The sequence below is a fragment of the Procambarus clarkii genome, chromosome 10 (assembly GCF_040958095.1).
Source record: "Procambarus clarkii isolate CNS0578487 chromosome 10, FALCON_Pclarkii_2.0, whole genome shotgun sequence".
Lineage (NCBI taxonomy): Eukaryota > Metazoa > Arthropoda > Malacostraca > Decapoda > Cambaridae > Procambarus > Procambarus clarkii.
Window position 1 is genome coordinate 49,942,641 of NC_091159.1, and position 17,072 is coordinate 49,959,712.

Below are 17,072 nucleotides of genomic sequence, written 5' to 3' on the forward strand. Positions count from 1 at the left end.
GTACGCCCTAGACAGGAGTCTCGTGTGATATCACCAATCACCCTCCTGTCCTCAATACCCCAGTGGATTATCGTCTCCAACCGTCGGTCCCGGGTAAATCCTTTCACTGCCACTCCACTGGCAGGCTTAACACACCACAGTGTTCTTCCGGGGGGACGACGTCACAACAGCTGCAGCAAACTTCACAGTATGGAGACTGGCTGCCTCGGGTAGACTGACTCCACCTTCAACACAGTGGTCCCAGGTCGGCTCTGTAAACAGACACGTCATCAATAACAGAGACACTAAAACACCACACTTACTGCCTCAGATACAAACGCCCGACATATCCACTCCATAGATGGCGCTGTCGTCGGAGCACCACCTCACCAGAGGTCAGGAGCGGCGGTGTTGAGCGCTGAACCAGACTGGAAACTGGTCCTCGAGGCCAGTACACGCTGTCCTCACTAGGTGTCGTCGTTCGTTTGGCGGGGGTTTCGGGAGCTGACCCACAGATGGCGTAGTCGTTACTGCTCCTTGCTCGGACGCTGGACTCGGGTCCGTAACACCTCCCCACCAAAAAGAATTTGGTTTGGGGTTCTATAAAAAAACACAAACCAAATTAGCAGGGCGACACTGCTCCAAATGGACTTACTTATCCTATGAACTGGAGTGATGAGGCTGTCTTGTCCACAGAACTTTTCTACCGAGAAACTCTGGCACAAAGGGAGCTTGAAAATGGCAGGCGATGACCTGCCTGACTTAATCTTCCACACCTCCTCTGCGATGGCAAACAGGGGCATCATCTCACATCTCTCGAGTAAGGATTGGTTTCGACACGATTTGGGGTGACTCGACACTTCCTTATGTCGTGGCACCGATGATGGCTGTCCACAGACGGCATTTCTGGTGCCGGTCCGATGGTCCTTCAGGGAGGCAGGAACCTGAAGATGGCATTCGCTCTGCCACCGTCAGGTAGACCAACGTCGACCAACGGCTCAGCAATCACGCGGGGGGTGTCAACCTGTCGGAAACAGTCACTCATATTATCATTTGTCGTACCTCCTGTATCAACCATCACCTTCCAGGTCCCTTCTTCAACTGCAACACTTGCAGTACAACTCTCCAATCCCTGGGACCTCTTCTCGATGTTAACGGGAGCCATCATCCTTCGGGTCGTCCACTGATCCTTACTGAGAGCACAAACGAGAACACATACGAGAATCAAACAAAGTATCGCTAAGAAACATGAGGCCAATTGAGGGATAAGCTTCCCGAGCCAGTCATGTCCATAGCCGGCCACATCCACACGCCTGGCTTGGACCGAAGAGGGCACTAGACCTTTTGAACACACCGCACCTACCTCTGACGTCTGGGGAATCTCTGGCTGGTTCACTACATGCTGTAACTTGCCATACCGCAAGCACACATCCGCCTTCGCTCCAGACTCGTTGGTATCCGTGGGTGCCTGCACACAAGGCCTCTCTTCTAGCTCAGGTACTTCTGCTATCGTAACCTCATGTTCCTTGTCGAGAGAAGAATCAGGAGACACTGCTAGATAACTGTCGATCTGCGGGGGAGAGGACAAATTAGACATGTTCAAATCCGGGTCTGTCTTTACCTGGACATTACCATTGCCTGTTACCTCAGACCGTGCTGTTCCGGTAGACTCGTCCGCAACCTTGGGACGATTGATGCTCCAATCGGTCACCAAGTCGTTGGCTAGTACCACGTCAATCCCAGCCACAGGGAGGGTATCGACTACTGCCAACTCACATGTGCCGCTGAAATAAGGCGAGTCGAGATGTACTGGCACTAAGGGGGCGATGTACTGCGTCCTTGGAAACCCAACCAGGATAACCTCTGGTCTCCCATCCACACTTACTCCCTCGGGTAACGAGCTCTTCACGATCAGGGACTGGGCTGCTCCACTATCTCTGAGCACTACAATTGATCTACCAGTATGATCACTCGTTACATACCCGGTTGAAGTGTGAGGGGCCAACAAACTTGGTCCTTCCCGCGTCGTCGTAGACTGGTTTACTACTGGTGATGTAACACAACTCATCAACATCACCTCCCTTCGTGCACTGCCACCTCTTCTGCCTCGGCACCTAGCAGCTATGTGCCCTTTCTGCCCACAAGTCCAGCACACCATATTCCTCCTTGGACTACGGTGTTTCGGACTACTAGGACTTGTTCTTCGGGGGCTACTTGGGGGAGTCTTCTTAGCGCTTCGTGGGACGGGTCTTTCTTCTTCTTCGTCGTGAGGTCTGTCAAACCGGCGCTGGTAATTCCTCGGGACGTACTTAGCAGACGGCCTATGAGTCAGGATATACTCTTCAGCCATGGTGGCTGCTGCACTCAAGGTCTCTACCTGCTGTTCCTCTAGGTACGTCTTCAGGTCTCCAGACAAACAATCCTTGAAGTCCTCGAGCAGAATCAGCTGCTCGAGGTCTTCCTTGGTCTCCACCTTCCGAGAGGCACACCATTCCTGGAAAAGTCGCTCCTTGATCGTGGCGAATTCGGTAAAAGTGTGCTCTGAGGTCTTCTTCAGGTTTCTAAACTTTTGCCTATAAGCCTCAGGTACTAATTGGTACGCCATGAGCACAACCTTCTTCACCTTGTCATAATCGCTGGAGTCGTCAAGGGATAACGTAGAGTAGGCGATTTGGGCCTTCCCAGTCAAGACTGACTGTATCATGATGGCCCAATTCTCCCTTGGCCACTCCAACGAGGCAGCGACTTTCTCGAAGGCTGCAAAGAATTTTGACACTTCCTTCTCATGGAATTTGGGGACCATTTTGATGTTGCGTACCGGATCGAAGCTACTGGTGTCCGTTGTTTGCCTCCGACCACCGCCTAATCGCAAAACTTCTAGTTCATGTTGTCTCTCTCTTTCCTCTTTGTCTCGTTGTTCTTGTCTGTCTCGTTCCTCTCTTTCTCGCTCTCGTTCTTCTCTCTCTCGTTCTCGTTCTTCTCTCTCTCGTTCTCGTTCTTCTCTCTCTCGTCTCTCTTCTCTTTCTCGTTCTTCTCTCTCTCGTCTCTCTTCTCTTTCTCGTTCTTCTCTTTCTCTTTCTCGTTCTTCTCTTTCTCGTTCTCGTTCTTCTCTTTCTCTTTCTCGTTCTAATTCTAAACGTCTCATCTCCAATTCTTTATCTTGTCTCTCTCGTTCCATTTCTAATTTCTTCCATTCTATTTCACGATTGATCTCTAGGGCACGCATCTTGACTGTTAGGAAGCTGATATTAAGCTCGCCTGCATCACTGTCAACGTCGCTGCCTTTATCTTCTTTTTCCGTGGAAGCTATGTCTGCACTTTCCTTTGTACTAGGAGTCTCGCCTTCCTGTTTCTCTTCTGCCTTCAGGTGCCGGTGAACCTTGGACAAGATCTCCACACGGGAATCACTGGCACGGATCTTCATCTCCAGGTAGGCGCTCACTAGTACAAGCTCTGGTTTACTCAGATATTTCAATCTGGCAAGACAATCCTCTCTGTTCAGAAAAGCCTGAACCTCGTCCAGATCATCGATGGTAGCTTTGTCTGCCATTGTCACAGATGAAACACTTAGCACTTAACACACTGAGCACTGTTCTACGCCAATATTGTACTTTATCGCACCAAACACTGCACTTGCCAATATTGCACGTAATCACTCCGGGCACCGCACTACCCAATATTGCACTGAGTCCAAGCGAACACTTCGCTCTACAATATTACACTAAATCACTGAGCACCGCACTAGTCAATATTGCACTTAGTCACTCTGAGCACCGCACAGGACGTATAACGTCACAATCGTCACACAGGGGGAATTATATACAGGGATTACGCCACTTCACCACCCCTGTCAAACATACTTAACAAGGGGACGGATCCCGCTGGGGATGCCAATTATGTTACGGCCCTCTCGGGACGCAACGGGGTTCTCACTCTGATGTTGTTAGAGGAAGATATAATGTATCCGTTCCCAAGCCAGTAGTGGCTATCAAGGGATGAGATCCGTGACGCAAGTAACTTAAAGGGAGTAGGGAAAGAAAGGTAAGAACTTAATATTATAATTATTACCACCACCTATTAAATATATAAAGATCAAACGTGCACAGGGGGAGGGTATTAACACTTTGCAAGGGGGATTAATCCTCAATTGATGTCTTCTACTGAAGACGCTGGTGCCATAACTCTCGGTGCCTTCTTCGTGGCCTCACGACGTGTCCTCTGAGAATACCGAGCCTACCCTGGCCACAGGTCAGCCACAACACAGGTCCACTGGGGGCACCGTCGTGGAGGCCGTCAACCACACGTCCAGCAGGTCTGCTGGCAGGTACTGAGCCACCAAGGCTGGTACGGCCACTCCACGAGCGATAAAAGGGGTACGCCCTAGACAGGAGTCTCGTGTGATATCACCAATCACCCTCCTGTCCTCAATACCCCAGTGGATTATCGTCTCCAACCGTCGGTCCCGGGTAAATCCTTTCACTGCCACTCCACTGGCAGGCTTAACACACCACAGTGTTCTTCCGGGGGGACGACGTCACAACAGCTGCAGCAAACTTCACAGTATGGAGACTGGCTGCCTCGGGTAGACTGACTCCACCTTCAACACAGTGGTCCCAGGTCGGCTCTGTAAACAGACACGTCATCAATAACAGAGACACTAAAACACCACACTTACTGCCTCAGATACAAACGCCCGACATATCCACTCCATAGATGGCGCTGTCGTCGGAGCACCACCTCACCAGAGGTCAGGAGCGGCGGTGTTGAGCGCTGAACCAGACTGGAAACTGGTCCTCGAGGCCAGTACACGCTGTCCTCACTAGGTGTCGTCGTTCGTTTGGCGGGGGTTTCGGGAGCTGACCCACAGATGGCGTAGTCGTTACTGCTCCTTGCTCGGACGCTGGACTCGGGTCCGTAACAATCATCAAGAGGAGCCTCGCCACAGCCCGCTGCCCGGCACAAAGAGAACCACACTTATCCAGACCTAGCGACCCTCAGAAGCGCCCTGATGGGGTCACCTTGCTACCTTGGAAGGATGGTAAGCAATTGGTATGGGACTACACGTGCGGTGCCACACTGGCCAGTACCTACCTCCACTACAGCACACGTGAAAGCGGTGGTACTGCTTCTTTCAGGGAATCGCAGAAAATTATTAAATACAGAGGTCTAGCACACTGCTACAGCTTTGTTCCGATCGGCTCGGAGACCCTCGGTTCGTGGGGAAAATGTGCATTGAAGTTCCTGAAGGAATTGGGGGACAAATTGATCAGCGCTACAAAAGACCAGAGAGCAAAAAGTTTCTTGTTCCAGCGCCTCAGTGTTGCGATTCAGAGGGGAAATGCCTGTTGCGTCTTGGGCACTAGTCCAACTTCAGAGGAATTCGAAGAAGTGTTTGACTTGCAACAATGATCGAACCCGTCTGTGACATTCATCAATGTTTCCCATTGTTGTGTTTTTCAAGAGATCCATAACCTTTAAGCACCTTTTTGCATTATTATTTTTGTATCAACCCATGTATATCTTGTAACCATCAAATGCATAATAAAGCACAAAAAATAAAAAAGGAAGGGGGTGGTAGGAGAAAAGCACACAGAAACTGTATTGGAGGGGATCTAAACATTCCCTCTAATGCGTTATGCGTGGTTTCCTCCGAGGCTATGGGTCCCCCTTCTTCCAGCTAGAGGTGGTACTCCCTTCTATATATATATATATATATATATATATATATATATATATATATATATATATATATATATATATATATATAGGGAGTCTGGGGGATATGTTTGATAGTGAAGACTATAAAAGGATTGCTATGGGGATAGAGACATATATATATATATATATATATATATATATATATATATATATATATATATATATATATATATATATATATATATATATATATATATATATATATTGTGACGGGAAAGTGTTGGAGTGTTGATGTTCGGCAGTCCTCCAATGGCAGGTGTCAAAGCCTGGTCACACTTAAAACAAAAAGATAGACTGCTTGCCTGTTGTCTGTGGTAAGTGAGAGGGAGGAACACGTAAAACACAAAGTATGAACAATGAAACTTTAATATATTTACTTTAAACATAAATGAAAATAAAGACAAATCTCGAGGGAATGAAAAAATAAAGTTAAATAACAAAGATAAATGCAAAGACAATGTGAGATACAATATTACAAAAGTGAAATGTAAAATGGTGCTGAGAATATCGGCTATGGCTGAAACCTCCCGTCGTATACGAGCCAATGAGCTAGTATGCCAGAGAGAGATGTCAACTCTAAGAGCTCAAAGAATATTCTGAAGTTGATAGCTGGTCAGGGCTCCGACGTCGATTCAGGTAGAGGGCGCTGAGGTGCGGTGTGCAGGTGCGCGGTCGGCGAGTCACCAATCAGGAGCAGGCAAGCTGGTGAAGGGTAGTTAGCTGGTTTGATGACGAGCCGGGGTGTGGAGGGTGTGTGGAGTGGGGGGATCTTGGGTACGTTTTGCCTCCTGGTCAAAACGTTTTGTGCTACCGGTGACGTATCTTGAATGTAGCATCTATTACTTGTAGAATTGACGTAACTTGAAGTAGGGAAGAGCAGGCTCAATCTCTCTAGAAAGAGATTATCTCTCTAGATAGAGATTATATATATATATATATATATATATATATATATATATATATATATATATATATATATATATATATATATATATATATATATATATATTATGATATATATACCTATATATATCCTCCCTAGGGTGCCACCCCACACATGCTAACTCCCGGGCACCTATTTACTGCTAGATGAACAGATGTATGAGGTGATAGGAAACGCATGCAATCATTTCTGTCCCACCCGCGATCCGAACCCGGAATTCTCGATTGTGAATCATGAGCAAACGCACCTGTTGTACCGGAGATCCGATAGTGTCCCGGTAGTACTATATATCTGTGTCTCTTTGTATTATGTATTCCATTGTTACCATCAATTCTTGTTGCCATCAATCCTGGTTGCCATCAATCCTGGTTGCCATCAATCCTGGTTGCCATCAATCCTGGTTGCCATCTCTTCCTGAAGCCTCGCTTGTCTGTACCTCTTAAGCTCTTCATTATTCCCTGCACTGATCCATTATCTGTTTAAATATTTTGACCTGTGTCTGTATTTATCTATCAAATCTTTATCTTTATCAATTTTGGAATGGAGGCAGGGAATAAGTCACAATAACGTGGCTGAAGAATGTTGACTAGACCTCACACTAGAAGGTGAAGGGACGACGACGTTTCGGTTCGTCCTGGACCATTCTCAAGTCGATTCGACTTGGAATGTAGGATTTATGTATCTGTTCCTGGATTTCTGTAACGCTCTGTATCCTGTAACAGCCGTGTCACCCTGTAGCTTACAGTCACCTGTTATTCGGTATGGTTTGAGTGTTTTAAACGAGGGTTTCCCACATACCTTGATCTCGAATTGCTAGAACTGTGTTTATCGTTGTGTTTGGTTATGCGAGCTGAGCCAGGTCATGTCAGTTCAAGTGAGATTCACCAAGGTCAGATCATTGAGTTAGACCAGATCTGGTCAAAAATTCTCATTGGTAAGTTTTAACATAACACCAAAATTGGTGGTTAATCATCTTATGTCTGATAGTAAATTAATTCCGTTTGTATGTTTTTCAGATTAAAGTTGGTGTTTGCGTGCATGATGGAACTGTCCAAGTTCCCTCTCGATTCACAAGTCTGTACCATGGAGATAGCCAGCTGTGAGTAACTTCCAAAATAATTTATACAATTCTAAATTAGCATATTTCTCAACAACGATTTTAGCCCAATCGTATTGCATTTTATTTGATAGTTGTAAAAATGACATGTGAGATGTCGTTTTTAATTTGATTAGGTGAGTGAGAATTAGATCAGAGGGAATCATATCAATGGAAATTAGATCAGAGAGAATTTGAAGTCCTGGTATGGATTCAGGTTCAGATTAGTTATCCATTATCTGCTTCCGTTTTCCTTAGTCTCTCGAATGGAACTGGATAATGGGAGAAAAATAATGAAAAAGTTTCGCTGATTATTCCAATTATTCAGACAAAAGCTACAGCGCTGGATGAGGCACAGCTACAGACAAAGAAAGTTTGTCCGTTAGATACAAAAGGCCCACTACAAAAGTTGCTATCTTTGCTATTTTCGTCATATTTCTCATAATTCTCCCATGTATGTAGAACCAAGTTTTACAGACTTGTGAAAATGAAGGTCGAAGGGGTAACCCCTAAATATTAAATTTCTCGAGTTGTGAAGGACCCCCTGGGTTTTTGACCCCCCCTCCCTCCATATTCTACATTCCTGGGGTTATAATGTGCCCTCGGGGTCCCCCCAGACTCCACATTCATCAGGGTTTAGGGTAGCTGGGGTCCTTTGAGACCCTAAATTAAGTTTATTTTCTTCTAGCAGTGTCGGAGTGCACAGCTGTTAATGGCTCTCCGGGTTTTTTTGTATTAATTTTAACTCATTGTAACTTTATTCGTATAATTGTAGCTTTATTTGTTGAATATATAACTATATTTGGAGAGACACGAAACTGAGAAAAGATTCTTTGAAATTGATGTATTGTCTGTAAGGAAATGATTATACTTGTTATTAGTGATTGCAATAACACAGTAAACGCGATCAGAGGGTAACAGCTGTTTTAATTACATTATATTGGCCTGAACTAAATTGGTTAAGAGATAAATGTGACTGATAGATACACACCTTCACACACACACACACACACACACACACACACACACACACACACACTTTTAGGTAAGTACAAGTAGGCAACTAGATAAGTTCACACACACACACACACACACACACACACATACACACACACACACACACTCACACACACACACACACACACACACACACACACACACACACTATTTACGTATATATTGATACCAAAATTTACAACAATGAGTTGTTTGAATATTGAATTAATAAGAATCCTGGTTAAATATAATCACACTAATACGCCTCTCTCTCTCTCTCTCTCTCTCTCTCTCTCTCTCTCTCTCTCTCTCTCTCTCTCTCTCTCTCTCTCTCTCTCTGCCCCACCCCCACCCACCCCCATCCTCTCACATTTCCAGTTTCCAAGACGATGAAGGAGTTGAAGCTCTCCTGGAAGAGCGACATGCCCATCAAGATGTACAAGAACATGCGGATGCCCCAGTTCGAGATGGAGAAGATAGTACCCACCACCTGTCAGGAGTCTTTCCAGATAGGTGAGTAAGTCATTTTGTGGCGACGCTGGCCGATGTGGCGGCCCACTTTTTAAGGTGTGGAATGTGCTGAGACGAGCGTCAGGGGCGTCCCTCAGAACGTGACAGAGTTGTCTGTGGAGGGACGTCCTGGAGGATGGGGTGTTTTTTCTAGTGGGGCTTATCACGACAGGATGACTGCCGTGGTAGGAGAGGAGATGAAGCGTTGCTACGAGATGCTGTGTCTCAGAGATGCTTGCTGGGAGATGAGGGGGGGGGGGACTCTACGGTCAGTTGGCGTCGTAGGAGGCAAGAGATCGTAGAGAGACTGATCCGGTGCCTTTGACAACGTAATATGTTGAGTGTGCATCACTTTATCTTAGTATTCTGCCTCACTGTTGTGAGGTAGAACAACTTCTCATCGTAACTTCTCTCGGATCCAAAACCTCTCTCTTTTTTTTCCGTTCCTCGTCGTCGCCGCTAACGCCAAACACAGCAATTGCTGGCATCAATTTCCGCAACGAACGATCCGTCTGGCAAATCTGCTCGTTTGCTCGGATTGAAATAACTAATTACTGGCTCGATTGAAAATTAGAATTGGTAATTTTCCTCAGAGTAATGGCTTATTCATCAGAGGCATTGAATGGCTCATCATTGTTTTGGAATTCTTTCGTTTTAGAGAGAAAATGAGGGAGTGAATGGGTGAGAGAGAATGGGAAAGATAAAAAGTTAGAGAAAATGTGAAAGGGAATGAAAGATTTGGCATCTCTCATTAGAGCGATGCCTAATGAAAGAATGAGAAAGAAAATGAGACTGAGAATGAGAGAGAACGGGAATGAGAGATTGAAAATGAAAGAAAATGTGAGAGCGAAAGAGTGAATGTGACAGTAATAATGAGGTGACTTTAACAATCCACCGGCTTTCTGTCCCAGTCGTGTGGGGGGGAGGGGAGAAGGGGGGAAGGGGAGTATATTTTTGAGAAGTCGCCGGCTTCCAGCCCCCGACGAGGCCTCTAAAGTGCCCCCCCCCCATGGGAAAAATTGTTGATTAAAAAGTGCTTTGATGCAATCAAGTATCAGGTCAAGTTTTTTTTTTTCCATCCCGTTCAGTTCCTGGAAACTCTTTGTTACCTGTCACAGTGTGTGTGTGTGTGTTGCTGCATGCATATGTGCGTATATATGTATGTTTATATGTATATACATCACAGCACCAGGGGAAGTATCTATATATATATATATATATATATATATATATATATATATATATATATATATATATATATATATATATATATATATATGTATGGGTTTCCCGGTGACGTGAAGTGAACTTCACCGAAACACAAACTTCCAAATATTTGATCAAGGAAAAAGAGGAGTAGATAAACAAATCCACAAGGGCCGTGACGAGGATTCGAACCTGCGTCCGGGAGCATCCCAGACACTGCCTTAATCGACTGAGCTACGACAGGGCAAATCCTCGTCACGGCCATTTTGGATTTGTTCATTTGTTGCATCACGTTAGTGTGATCTCTGTGTGTGAGGAGTAGGTAATTATCAGGAGAAAGGGATATGACGGCATAAGGCTTTAGGGACGGTGGAAAGCCTACAGGGGCTCGAACTGGTGACTCCTAGTGCAACCTATTCACGTTTCTACCTAGATCGCCTCGAGTCCTTAAACTGATCAGAACATTTTACCATCGTCTACTCCGTCTACCCGGGTAGACTATGGTAGACTACCCCGTCTCCCGGGATAGACTATGGTAAAGTCTAGCGGTGTCAGTAGTGGTCTAAGTAGCATTGAATTTAAGCCGAGCTCTAGTTCCAGGACCCGGCCAATCAGCTAGTACGTCACATTATTTGCGTTATGGTTATCTATCTTGAGGTTATCTTGAGATGATTTTGGGGCATTTTAGTGTCCCCGCGGCCCGGTCCTCGACCAGGCCTCCACCCCCAGGAAGCAGCCCGTGACAGCTGACTAACGCCCAGGTACCTATTTTACTGCTAGGTAACAGGGGCATAGGGTGAAAGAAACTCTGCCCATTGTTTCTCTCCGGCGCCTGGGATCGAACCCAGGACCACAGGATCACAAGTCCAGCGTGCTGTCCGCTCGGCCGACCGGCTCCCAGCGTACAAATTACAACGCTTGATTACGCTTGGTTAAGGCCTGGGTTACGATAAGGCTTGGGTTACGATAAGGCTTGGGATCATACGTTCCTTCTTAGCATAGCATTCTGTGTTATGTACGATATGGCAAATCAAGAAAACAAGGCTAGGTCCCGAAAACCAACTTAGTCTAAGCGCTGAACAACCAATTAAACTAAGCACTTTAAGCTGATAATTACATTAGCTCACCTGAGCACAATTACCTGTTGCAAGAAGGATACAGAGAAACAGTTGCACCAGCCGAGACCTGTTGACGATACAAACTCTATACATAACTCTATATGATAGAGCGCGGGCGATTATACCTGTAATATAGAGCCGTACTATTAACTCCGTACCATAACTCCGTACTATTGAGCGCGTTCGATTAAGCACGCTTAATGGGCTCTCACACCACTTACATAGACTTACTTACGGGTGTATAAGTGTCAGTGTATATCCCCACTTACAGGATTCTCCAATCCGTATATACTTACTGGTCTCTGTGGACACGTTATTGTTGTCTAGGAATAACGTTATTTCAACGTTTTTTTTAAATAAACGTAACGAAATAAACGTGTTTCAACGTTTTTTTTAAATAAACGTAACGAAATAAACGTGTTTCAACGTTTTTTAAACATCGCCACAGGCAAATCGATAGGCAAATGATGTTGACGTCATAATGAATCGACGTTTAAAACGTTGATTTGACGTTGACTCAATCTTAATTAGACGTTCATGAGACTTTGATGAGACGTTACCCGCGCATGATTTGCGCTCTGGGAACCACCTCGTTTGATTCACTAATGCGCGTCACGCAACAGTGAATATTGCTTGTAACAGTGAATATGGCTTGCAACAGTGAATATTGGTTGCAACAGTGCATATTGATTGCAACAGTGAATATTGGTTGCAACAGTGCATATTGATTGCAACAGTGAATATTGGTTGCAACAGTGCATATTGATTGCAACAGTGAATACTGGTTGCAACAGTGCATATTGATTGCAACAGTGAATATTGGTTGCAATAGTGTATTATACTGTTCGCAACAGAAATTAATTGATTAACGTTTAATGGCGATGTTGTAACAGGGTGTTGATGGTAGATCACTCCAGTGTCAGGTTGTGAGGTGAGTGTGACAGTGTTTATGTCACTGGTCACGTCACCTGACTGTGTGTGTTCAGGTGTAGGGAGTGACGGTGACAGGTGCGGGAAGTGACGGTGAAAGGTTGGGTCACTTCAGGTGTGGGGGGTGGGGGGGGTGGGGTTACGCTGATAGGACACCTATTTGTTGCCTGAATTCGTGGACAGAAATCTTGTTAAGGCCTATCGAGGTCTAGCTAGGCCTATGTCTGATCGTCCCCAGGATGTGACTTGGTCAGTCAAGCGACGGGTTAGCTTAATCTTGCCGGGTCGGCGTTCGAATCCCCGATGGCCCAAATGGTTTGGCACCATTCAATCCCTCCGTTCATATATATATATATATATATATATATATATATATATATATATATATATATATATATATATATATATATATATATATATATATATATCTCAGCTCCTTGTCGGTGTTTCCCTTCCGAGTGCCATATAGGCATATAAGCTTACCTCTATATTCTCACAATTATCTCACCTTCCTCAAGACCCACACCACAACAGTTGACTAATTCCCAGGTATTGTTTTACTACTAGGTGAATGGAGGCATCAGGGGGATGGGAGGAAACGTGCCCAACCATGTCTGACCCGCCAGGGAGGTCATACGAGCCGTGAGAGCAGGTGTCGACGCAGCGGTTCCTCTGGTGTATGCTAATGAGTTCATTGTTATTCATGGCTGCCATCCATGATCCCAAGTCAAGCTGCTGTTCCTGGTTGATGATGATGAAGAATATAAAGCACCTACACACACACCCCCTCCTCCTCCTCCTCTCAGTCTTGTAAACACCAGTCCAAATCCCCCCCACCCCTCCCCCTTCCCTCAAATCCCCATCATCCACAACGTCTCAGATTCCCCTCCTCCGCCATCTCTACCCATCAGGTAATCTCCCTTATGATTCAAAACGTCTAACTCATCCCTCACTCCCCTCCCTGCTTCCCTTGCTCGCTCTGCCTACGTTCCCAACCCAATATTTCCCCTTCCTCCCCTTCCTTCCCTCCCCTACGTCAGTGAGGGGCTCATCTTCCCTACCTTAGTACACAAGCTTATATCAGACCATGGGACGGCGGCTTTGAAGGATTTGTATTGCTCTGCAGTTCTGCAACGAAACTGAATTGCAAATGTACTTTTTACCGACAAAAAAAGCATTAAAACTAGTTGTTGCTTTTGTCAAAGACACTGATTTATGAGATTTTTAGAATTCAAACAGTCGTGCGCTACAAAATCCAAATCAAATTACTTTTTTTTTAGATCTGACTGTACGAGAGAATTTTGTGTTTATTATTGTATATGCTGTATAAATTCTGAGAGGTGTAACCTGCTTCTCGGTAGAGTCGGATTCACTCTCGACTCTCAGTCGGGAATCCCGGGGTCGAATCCTGCACAGGAGAAAAATTGTTGAACACGTTTCCTTTCAACTTAATGCCTCTGTGCACCTAGCTGTACATAGATATACTAGTGATTTAGTCAACTATTGTGGTGGTTGCATATCCTGGGATATATCAGCAGTTCTACTTGGGGTGGATATTATATATATATATATATATATATATATATATATATATATATATATACATCCATTTTTTTTAATATAGGAAGGGAGTACCACCTCTAGTTGGAAGAAGGGGGACCCATAGCCTCGGAGGAAACCACGCATAACGCATTAGAGGGAATGTTTAGATCCCCTCCAATACAGTTTCTGTGTGCTTTTCTCCTACCACCCCCTTCCTTTTTTATTTTTTGTGCTTTATTATGCATTTGATGGTTACAAGATATACATGGGTTGATACAAAAATAATAATGCAAAAAGGTGCTTAAAGGTGATTAAAGGTTATGGATCTCTTGAAAAACACAACAATGGGAAACATTGATGAATGTCACAGACGGGTTCGATCATTGTTGCAAGTCAAACACTTCTTCGAATTCCTCTGAAGTTGGACTAGTGCCCAAGACGCAACAGGCATTTCCCCTCTGAATCGCAACACTGAGGCGCTGGAACAAGAAACTTTTTGCTCTCTGGTCTTTTGTAGCGCTGATCAATTTGTCCCCCAATTCCTTCAGGAACTTCAATGCACATTTTCCCCACGAACCGAGGGTCTCCGAGCCGATCGGAACAAAGCTGTAGCAGTGTGCTAGACCTCTGTATTTAATAATAATATATATAATAATAATAATAATATAATATATATATAAATATATAAATATATATATATATATATATATATATATATATATATATATATATATATATATATATATATATATATATATATATATATATATATATACGAATCTTCTCAATATTTCTTATGTTTTTCTTCACTGTCTGGGATAGTTGAAAAAATAACTCTCCAAAGTTCATTTTCACATTTTATTTATGGTCTGACGTCTAGAGGCGTTTTGCAAGACACTTCTTACATTTTCAAAGCTCAGATCGTGCTTATATTCGTTTTTGGATGATGTGATAGGACACAAATATTAATGGGTGAGGTGACAGGACACTTATCAATGGGAAAAGACAAAACACGAATCAATGGGGTATGTAATTTCCCGTTGATTCAGTGTGTAATGTAATTATGTGTTACATAATTATAAATCGGTAGGTAGAATGTAATTATGTGTTAATTGGCTCTTGACTGTTGGTTTTGACATTTTGCTTTGTTGGGCCTCGCTGATGTCGAGTCTTCTGTTGTCGTTGTATCTATCGATAATTTCCGTGTTGCTTGTTAAGATTTCTCTGGTGATAGTCTGGTTGTGTGAGATTTTATGCTCCCTGATGGAGTCCTGTTGTTTGTGCATAGTTAATCGCTTAGAAATAGATGTTGTTGTCTTGCCTATATACTGAGACCTTTTGGGGCTGACGGCGACGTTGATTTCTTTCAAGGCGTTCTGTTTGGTATCTGGAGAGTTCTTCATGAGTAGGTTGGCCGTTTTCTTTGATTTTGTAGTAAATTGTTAGTTGTATCTTCTGATTTGTGTCTGTGCCTGATTTTCCGTCGTCTATGCCTTCACATGCCCACTTAGGGACTTAATTATTATACGCTGAGTTGATTTGATTACGTTTACTGGATTAAGTTGAGGGCTAAAGTATACTTACTAGTTGATTAGTAAGTTCTTTCATACCATCTCCCTAACTCTGCCATTCCCTGTTTTTACTTCTGCCTACATGCATGTGTGCGCCTCTACCATTCTGTTTATCATCCTTGTTTTCTGATATTTGAGTTCTTCTCCAGCTGCTTAGTAACACAAACTACGCTAAATACTTTCTGAGGTGTGAAACAGGGGGTACAAAAATGTCCCCTCTTCATATGTTGTTCCAAGCGAGGTTCAAGTACGTTTATAGAGATAATAAAATACATCTCAAAGGAATAGAAGAGCTGAGGCTATTTCTGCTCACTACAGCGAGATACAATATGGAAACAATAACGAATTACTGAACGTCTATCTCTCCCTGTCTCTGGGTAAGACCTTCCCGGATGTGATATCTAGACAGTCTAAATACACAGTAACGCTCCGGCAATACCTTTATGTTAATAAAATTCTTATCTAAAAAGCTTCGACGAATTTCTTTCATCACAAAATTGCCTTCAGAGAAGTTAGCGAGTACCATGTTAGGCTATGAATACTTAGCGGGTAAACAAAAGCCTTAATGGGTTATATGCAAACGAAGCTCTTAATGTTTATAACATAGGCGGGAAGCATCTTAATTTCTTATAAAAACAAAATAAAAAATAATCGCTTGTGCTAAGAAAAATTAACACGTGTAAATATTTGTATCTTCATGCATGAAGGTGTCATACCAAGGATGCAGATGTCCATGGATGCAGATGTCCATGGGTGCAGATGTCCATGGATGCAGAAGTCATTGGATGCAGATGTCATTCCGAGAGAGGCACAGATGTTTGTCAACAGATGCCATTATTTCGAGCAGTGATTTCGTTAGAGCAGACAGCGGACCTTAATAGCCTAGCGCGGGAGGCGACACGTTTATTAATCGGATTTGAAGCTTGTTATCGGCTGTTGGAAACTTTTTAATGAAGGAATTGTTGCCTGGCTGACAAACCCAGAGGATCACGGTATTTAATCCTATATATACCAGTGGTGGCACTTCGGATTCATCAGCAGAGTGGAATCTAGATGGAAGCCTATGGTGTTGAAGTCAAGAGGTTGGATCATTGGCTATATTAGGTTTATTAACAGGATCAACACGACTCAGAGGGTTGTCAACATGCTCGAGACGTGTTCAAGATTTGCTGAAGTGGATCCAGGAGGACTAGCCCCCATGCCTCAGGTTACCTGTGAAGCATTTTATAAAATAAGCCTTACATTCTGCATGGAATATTTTGAGGAAGAATAAAATTGATAGAAAAAAGTTGAAAATTTTGAATTCGAATTTCACTGATGGAAGAACACTTTTAATGGGAGGAAGCGACTGCTCCAAGTGGGTTATTAGGTACTTACTAGTTGTACTCGTCTAGTTGTGCTCGCGGGAGTTGAGCTTTGGCTCCTTGGTCCCGCCTCTCAATCGTCAATCAACTGGAGGTGGC

General features: G+C 44.0%; 1 protein-coding gene across 1 annotated transcript in view; it reads left to right on the forward strand.

Annotated features, from left to right (window-relative positions):
- LOC123775179 (glycine receptor subunit alpha-2) overlaps positions 1-17,072 on the forward strand; it is a 131,974-nt gene that overhangs the window by 43,524 nt on the left and 71,378 nt on the right. The window contains exons 2-3 of the mRNA XM_069322159.1: positions 7,657-7,739; positions 9,111-9,245. Coding sequence (XP_069178260.1) covers positions 7,657-7,739; positions 9,111-9,245 — 218 coding nt within the window. The remainder of the gene's footprint in view (positions 1-7,656; positions 7,740-9,110; positions 9,246-17,072) is intronic.